At 39.3% G+C, this 8319-nt stretch overlaps 1 protein-coding gene across 1 annotated transcript in view; it reads right to left on the bottom strand.

The window, feature by feature from the left end:
* Window positions 1–8178: 8178 nt before the first annotated feature.
* The window catches only part of LOC101989361 (olfactory receptor 2T29-like), a 47421-nt gene continuing 47280 nt past the window's right edge, over window positions 8179–8319 (bottom strand). Inside the window, exon 4 of the mRNA XM_005350003.1 lies at window positions 8179–8226. Coding sequence (XP_005350060.1) covers window positions 8179–8226 — 48 coding nt within the window. The remainder of the gene's footprint in view (window positions 8227–8319) is intronic.

The following is an 8319-nucleotide window of genomic DNA, read 5'->3' as shown; positions in this document are numbered from 1 at the left end:
GTGTGTGTGTGTGTGTGTGTGTGTGTGTGTGTGTGTGTGTGTAATAATATTGCTCCATTTGAAACTTGGAAATGCTAAAGTGCATGAGGGAGAAGCTGGGTGTGGAGGTACACTCCTTTATTCCCAGCACTGGGGAGACAGAGACATATAGATTTCTCAATTCAAGGCCAGCCTAGTCTACAAACCATGTTCTGTACAACCAGAAAATAAAACAAAACCAAAAAGGAGATAAAAGAAGGCAGAAATTTATTTCTACACATGAAAATGAGAGAATAAAAGATAATCAAACCCCTTGAAGAAGGAACAGCCTGTGCAGCGTCCACCCTGTGCCGTGCATTCTCTCCTGTTGGGTGGACTCACCATCAGATGCAGCTGCAGCCTGGGTCATATGGGCCAAGGGACAGCAGCTGGTTAAGTGCACAAGGCACAGGAGCAAGTGACATCATCCTGGCTGGACTCTGTTCATTTCTGAATAAAGAACTGTTAATAACTCCCCCGTGGGATTTTAAAGAAGGATGTAACTAAGCGAGCCAGGGATGGTGATTGAACCTCAGCCACAGCCTCATCTACTCTTCAGTTTTGTAAAAGTACAAAGCCGTAGCCAGTGTCAGCAATAGCCTGGAAATCACCATCCTGTGTAGAATTATGGTCCAACATGAGTCAATTATTGTTTATTGTTATGTCCTTGTTCACTATACAGAATTTTATTCTCTCTCCTCTGACTCTCTGTGTGTTTGTGTGTGTGCGTGTGCACATGTGTGTATGTGCTCATATAAACTTTCAGTAGTTTTGATGATATGTTATTTTTCATAGGTGTGGAGTCCAAAGCCTGGGGTTCAACTCCCCTTCCTAGCATGTCACAGACCGGCCCTGAGGACCCATGGTCATGTGTCATCGTGTTCTCTCCCCATCACTCACCCCTGCGTTCTGCTGTCAGTCAGAAGCCATGTTCATTGGAGCTGCAGTCAGTTTAAATGTTTGTTTCTTTTTGAATAGTGACACGAAGATTACAGAACAACAAAAAAGTACAAAAGGCTTATATAAAAATGTGACTATTTACATTACCATTATATGGAGAAAAGTCACACTTCAGAAAGTCACACCAGCCTTACACTGTGATGTGTAAACTGTGTAGCTGACCATGGTATAAAACAGGGATGAAGATGGATCCAACTCTGCACTCTTGATCCTGCAGCCAAATTGCTCTGAACTTCTTCTGAATCCTAAAGTTTCTGATGGTGTTCCCACACCATGGCGGTGTTCCCACCCATCCTCTGAGCACACAGTGTCCTCTGCTCATCAGGTCCCTCTCCTGAGCTCAGCCCTCTCTGGTTCCCAGGGCTTTAGCTGCAGATGGAGCAGTGTCCTGACTCCTTCCCCACCTGGGTCTGAGTGCAGGCCCAGGGTGGACTTAGAAGAGGGGAGGGGAGAGAAATGGGGTCTTTCCCTGTTCCTGCTGGTCTGGGGCATCTGCATCAGCTGTAAGTGACAGAGGCTCTGTGGTGCTCCAGGCTGTGTCCAGCACCTAAGGCAGTTGACTAAGCACTGTTAGGACACAGGTATCTGAGGTGCCGTGTGCTGTCAGGCAGGGCCACAAGAAGATTCATAGAATCCAGCATCTAATCACAGAGAGGGATACATGCAGATGCCAAGGGACAGCCTTCCACCCCAATGTCACCTCTCTTTTCTACAGATTGTCACTCCTCTGTCCTGCAAGAACTACTCCAGGTTGAAATGTAAGGACTTTGCTGAGTCCTGTAAACTGATTCATGAGGACCTTTGCTGGAGATGAGGGGAAAACTAACAGTCTCATCAAACTATCAAATCCTGCTTAATTAACAAGTTATGAACCATGCCACAATGTGGATGCATTATAGAAATGTAATAGAAACTGTTTAAGGAGTAAGGGAGCTTATGCACGGTACAATCTCAGTGCAAGTACACTGAGCTGCCTGTTGTTCCTAGTGATGCACAGGCCATGGGAAACATTCTGCCACTGTCTGCACATCTCACCTGCATCTTTCTGGGGAGACTTCATTAAGAAGTCTTTCTTTGCTCATGTTCAAAGAGTTGAGGAGTAATCAGGGCTTAGTGAGTTTCACAAATGTCATATTGCTATAGTGGCAGCTTTGACCCAAAGACTGGCGGCTTCTAGTTCTGAATCCTTCACCTATTCCACCCTACAATGTCTCCCTCTGAATAAGAACTCAGCTTCTATTTGTACATTTTTCTCCAGAGAAGTAAATGTTGCAAGGAAGTAGCTATAAAGATATTTTTTAGTAAAAAGATCTTTTCCATTTACCTCTAAATTCAGATGGATGCTGTGGGACAATGGTCTTGTACCCTGTAAAGATCTATCAGTTGTATTGGTTTAATAAAATGCTGAGTGTCCAGTAGCCAAGCAGGAAGTATAGTTGGGGTGACAAGAACAGGAGAATTCTGTGAAGAGGAAAATGTCAGTCTCCAGTCGTCACCCAGACACAGAGGAAGCAAGATGAGAATGTCTCATTGATAAAAGGTACCAAATCATGTGACTAACACAGATAAGAATTATGGGTTACTGGGGCTGGAGAGATGGCTCAGAGGATAAGAGCACTGACTGCTCTTCTGGAGGTCCTGAGTTCAATTCCCGGCAAACACATGGTGGCTCACAACCATCTCTAATGAGATCAGGTGCCCTCTTCTGGCCTGCAGGCACACATGGAAGCAATGTTGTATATATAATAAATAAATAAATCTTAAAAAAATATGGGTTACTGTAAGATGTAAGAATTAGTTAATAAGAAAGCCTGAGATAATAGTCCAACCATTTTATAAATAATGTAGACCTCTGTGTGTTTCTTTGGGACTGAATGACTGCAGGACTGGGCAGACAGAACATATCCTTAAATGTTTTTTGGCCATTTGAGCTTCTTCTATTGAGAATTCTCTGTCTGGTTATGTACCCCATTTTTTACTTGGGTTATCTGGAATTTTGATGCCTAATTTTTGAGTTCATTATATATCTTGGAGATCAGTCCTTTATCTGATGTGGGGTTGGTGACTATTTTTTTCCATTCTATAGATTGCCTTTTTGTCCTATTTACTGTGCCCTTTGCTTTGCAGAAGCTTCTCAGTTTCCAGAGGTTCTATATGTTTATTGTTGCTCTCAGTGCCTGTGCTACTGGTGTTCTATTTAGGAAGTGGTCTTCTGTGCCCATGCATTGAAGGCTACTTCCCACTCTCTTCTGTCAGATTCAGTGTGGTTGGATTTATATTGAAGTCTTTAACCCATCTGGACTTGAGTTTCATGCATGGCAATAGATATGGATCTATTTTCATTTTTCTACATGTTGATATCCAGTTATGCCAGCACCATTTGTTGAAGATGCTTTCTTTTTTCCATTGAATAATTTTATCTTCTTTGTCAGAAATCAGGTATTCATAGGTGTGTGAATACCTGGGCCTTCGATGCAATTTCATTGGTCCTCTTGTCTGATTATATGATAATACCAAGCTGCTTTCATTACTGTTGCTCTGTAATAGAGCTTGATGTCAGGGGTGGTGATGCTTCCCGAAGTTCCTTTATTGTACAGGATTATTTTGGCTATCCTGGGTTTTTGTTTTTCCATATGAAGTTGATTTTTGTTCTATCAAGGTCTGTGAAGAATTGTGCTGGTATTTTGATAGGATTGCATTGAATCTATAGATTGCTATTGGCAGAACTGCTGTGTTTACTGTGTTGATCCTACCTATCCAAGATCATGGGTGACCTTTCCATCTTCTGGTATCTTCTTTAATTATTTCTTCAAAGACTTAAAGTTTTTGTCAAGCAGGTCTTTCACTTCTTTAGTTAGTGTTACCCCAAGAATTTTATGCTATTTGAGGCTATTGTGAAAGGTGATATTTTTCTGATTTTTTTCTCAGCTTCATTATCATTTGTGTATAGGAGGGCTACTGATTTTTTTGAGTTGATCTTGTATTCTGCCACATTACTGAAGGTATTTATCAGCCGTAGAAGTTCCCTAGTAGAGTTTTTGGTGTCACTTATGCAAACTATCATATCATCTGAAATAACAGAAGTTTGACTTTTTCCTTTCCATTTTGTATACCCTTAATCTCCTTTTGTTGTCTTATTACTCTAGCCAGAACTTCAAGAACTATGTTGAACAAATATGGAGAGAGTGGACATCTTTGTCTTGTTCCTGATTTTAGTGGAATTACTTTGAGTTTCTAATTTGATGTTGACTGTCGGCTTGCTGTATATTGCTTTTATTATGTTTAGGTATATTCCTTGTATCCCTGATCTCTCTAAGATCTTTATCATAAAGGGGTGTTGGATTTTGTCAAATACTTTTTCAGCATCTAATGAGTTGATCATATGTTTTTTTTCTTTCAGTTTATTTATATGGTGGATTACATTGATAGATTTTTCGTATGTTGAACCATCCCTGCATCTCTGGGATGAAGCCAACTTGATGATAATGGATGATTTTTTGATGTGTTCTTGGATTCAGTTTGCCAGTATTTTATTGAGTACTTTTGCATCTATATTCATGAATGAGATTGGTTTATAATTCTCTTTCTTGGTTGAGCCTTTGTATGGTTTTGGTATCAGGTTAACTGTAGCCTCATAAAAAGAGTTTGCCAATGTTCCTTCTGTTTCTATTATGTAGAACATTTTGGGGAGTATGGGTAGCTCTTCTTGTAGAAATTTTCACTGAAACCATTCAGCTCTGGGCTTTGTTTGGTTGGGAGGCGTTTGATGACAGCTTCTAGTCTTTGCAGGTTACAGGTCAATTTAAATTGTACTCCTGGTCTAGATTTAATTTTGGTATGTGGTATCTTTCCAGAAAATTGTCAATTTCTTTTAAATTTTCTAATTTTGTGGAGTACAGGTTTTTGTAGTATGACCTAATAATTCTCTGGATTTCCTCAGTGTCTTTTATTATGTCCCCCTTTTCATTTCTTATTTTGTTAATTTGGTTGTTCTTTCTCTGCCTTTTGATTAGTTTGCATGAGAGTTTGTCTATCTTTTTTATTTTCCCAAAGAACCAGATCTTTGTTTCATTGATTCTTTGTATTGTTTTCTTTGTTTCTGTTTTGTTAATTTCAGCCCTCAATTTGATCATTTCCTGTCTTTTACTCTTTTTGGATGACTCTGCTTTTTTTGTTGTTGTTCTCCAGCTTTCAGGAGTGCTGTTAAGTCACTAGTGTGAGCTTTCTCCAGGTTTTTTATGTAGGCACCTAGTGCTATAAACTTTCCTCTTAACACTGCTTTCAGAGTGTTCCATAGGTTTGGGTATGTTGTGCCTTCATTTTCATTGAATTCTAGGAAGTCTTTAATTTCATTCTTTATTTCTTCCTTGACCCAGGGCTGGTTGAATGGAGCACTATTTAATTTCCATCTGTTTCTGGGTTTTCTGAAATTGGCGTTGCTGTTGAATTCTAATTTTAAACCATGATGATCTGATAAAATACAGGGGTTACTCCAATATTTTTGTTTCTGTTGAGGTTTGCTTTTTTTTTAAAAACTGAGTATGTGGTAAATTTTAGAGAAGGTTTAATGAGGTGCTGAGAAGAAGGTATATTATTTTGTGTTTGGATGAAATGTTCTGTTGATGTCTGTTAATTTCATTTGAGTCATGACATCTGTTAGTTCTCTTATTTTTCTGTTAGGTTTCTGCCTGGTTGACCTATCCATTGGGGAGAGTAGCGTGTTGAAGTCTCCTACTATTAGTGTGTAGGGTTTGATACGTAATTTAAGCTTTAGTAATGCTTCTTTTACATATGTGGGTGCTCTTTTATTTGGGGCATAGATGTTCAGGATTGGGACTTCATCTTGATGGATTTTTTCTGTTAAGAGTATAAGGTGTCCTTCTCCTTCTCTTTTGATTCATGATTCTGGTTCTTGTCAATGAAGAAGCCTGTTTCTTTCATTTGCTACTTGACTTTCTTTACTTCATTCTCAATAATTTAATTTAGATATAGCATTCCTGCTACATGTCACATGTAAATGCTGTGTTCAGTACAGAGTGTGGGAACGAATCAGTCTCAAATCAGAATGGCAGCACCAGCTACCTCTCTCTCCTAAAGACTGCTGCCCCAACTGACCTGACTTCTGGGAATGACTTCATCTCCACAGGTCAGAGAAGGACCCTAGGCCTCTTCCTGCACCTAGTGTGACTCTTGGTGAACATCACACTGAGGTTCCCAGAAGACAAAGCCATACATATGTTAAAGATTAACCAAAAAATTCCCCAAAAAGTCAGAAAACAAACAACAAACAAACAAAAATTCTACAAGACAGGTCAACTGATTAGAACTCCTATGAAGCTCTTTTTTTTTTTTTTTTGGTTTTTCGAGACAGGGTTTCTCTGTGGTTTTGGAGCCTGTCCTGGAACTAGTTCTTGTAGACCAGGCTGGTCTCGAACTCACAGAGATCCACCTGCCTCTGCCTCCCGAGTGCTGGGATTAAAGGCGTGCGCCACCACTGCCCGGCCTATGAAGCTCTTATAGAGGCTTAGAACCTTAATACATAAAGCCAGATGACCCCAACTGTCATTGGGCCCTTAGGAGTCATTTGTTGCCAGCTTTAGTTCTGAGCCAGAATCCTGCCTGTGCCTATCATTTGAAACCATTTGGAATGTATTGACATCAAAATGCTAACACCCACAAACTAAAATCTTTCCATGTCACCGGACAGCATCTGAGAACCATGGCAGAGATTTTCCCACTTTGCTACAACTTGAACCTCTGATATCTCCAGGGTGTAGTTGAAAAATGCCTAGAGTAGCCGGGCGGTGGTGGTGCACGCCTTTAATCCCAGCACTCGGGAGGCAGAGGCAGGTGGATCTCTGTGAGTTCGAACCAGCCTGGTCTACAAGAGCTAGTTCCAGGACAGGCTCCAAAACCATAGAGAAACCCTGTCTCAAAAAACCAAAAAAAAAAAAAAAAAGAAAAAGAAAAAGAAAAGAAAAATGCCTAGTTATGAGTTATGGCTTGATTGTGCTTTGTGAGTTTCCATGAAACTTCGGAACATGTCCACCTGAGTCCACGTTCCTGGGCCATGGTCACTCACAGAATAAGCTGTACCTTATTCCCTTGAAGCGAGAGCTGTGTTTGGTTTGGAGGGATACATGAGTGCAGCTGTTTGCAAATACAGCTGTGCTGAACCTTTGAAGCTCTCCTTGACACTTGTATGACCTAGACTTAAATTTCTTTGGACCACTATTTTTATTATGCCATAATAAAGGAGATGAAAAGATAAAACTATATTGTGCTCTTTATTTTTATGTAATTTTGAATATGCATAAATTATAACGAAAGCACACAGTTAATTCAATATACCATTTATCTCCATTCATGTCTTGTTCACTTTGTTAGCCACAATTTTTTTCTAACTCCCTCTATCTCTTAACAGTTGAATACCTCATGACCATTTATTTCTCAGTAAGGCATAATTTTTAGTAAGACTATTGTCATTTGAAAATCTCAAATGATTTCAATAGATTTCAGTAGATTTAAACTATTTTTTATGAGACCCATCTTTTCTTGTGTAGTTGTAAGTTTAATATAAATTTCTTCTGAGACCCTGTATTGCTTTCCTGGTATGCATTTGACTTCCATTCTAGAAGTTGCTACTGGTATGTGTATGAATGAAGACATAGTCCCATGTAATTTCTGAGGTCTCTTAATGAGGGAAATCTAACATTAATTACTAATAAAAGATATTTATGGTATATATGTTTATGTTCTTTAGCTATCAAAATAAATGAAGGAAAATTACTGATGAACATAGCACACATCATGAAATGTTTGTTGCCGGAAAGCGTTATTGTGGATGATTTGATGATGCCCAAGATCAATTTTACCATATATATAAAATGATATACATATACATGATTCATTTAAAAATATTTCAATACTCCCCAAAATAAAATTCAAGACACTGAAAAAAATCCTATTGTCCAACAAAATTAAACAGCCACTATCAATTTCATAAAATGTAATATCAAAAAGATACAAATAAAGATTTTGAATGTACAAGAAGGACATCAGTGAGGATATTTTCAAATAGAGAATTAATTCTTGAAAAGGGATGACCGTGCAATGATGCATGAGGAACAACGGCAGCATGAGACCTGGAACAGCAGATGTGTGGAGACAAGGGAAAGAAGCTATTGAGTCCAAATTACTTTACTGTTCCTTGAAGGAGGGGTTGACACCCAACAACTTCTTCAGAGCCTCCGTGACATTCTTATTCCTCAGACTGTAGATTAGTGGGTTCAACAGAGGGGTGAGTATCGTGTAAAACACAGACACCACCATGTCCTTCTC

The sequence above is a fragment of the Microtus ochrogaster genome, chromosome 7, assembly GCF_000317375.1.
Source record: "Microtus ochrogaster isolate Prairie Vole_2 chromosome 7, MicOch1.0, whole genome shotgun sequence".
NCBI lineage: Eukaryota > Metazoa > Chordata > Mammalia > Rodentia > Cricetidae > Microtus > Microtus ochrogaster.
The sequence above is the reverse complement of the archived record's forward strand: the minus strand, read 5'-3'. Positions and strand labels throughout refer to the sequence as shown.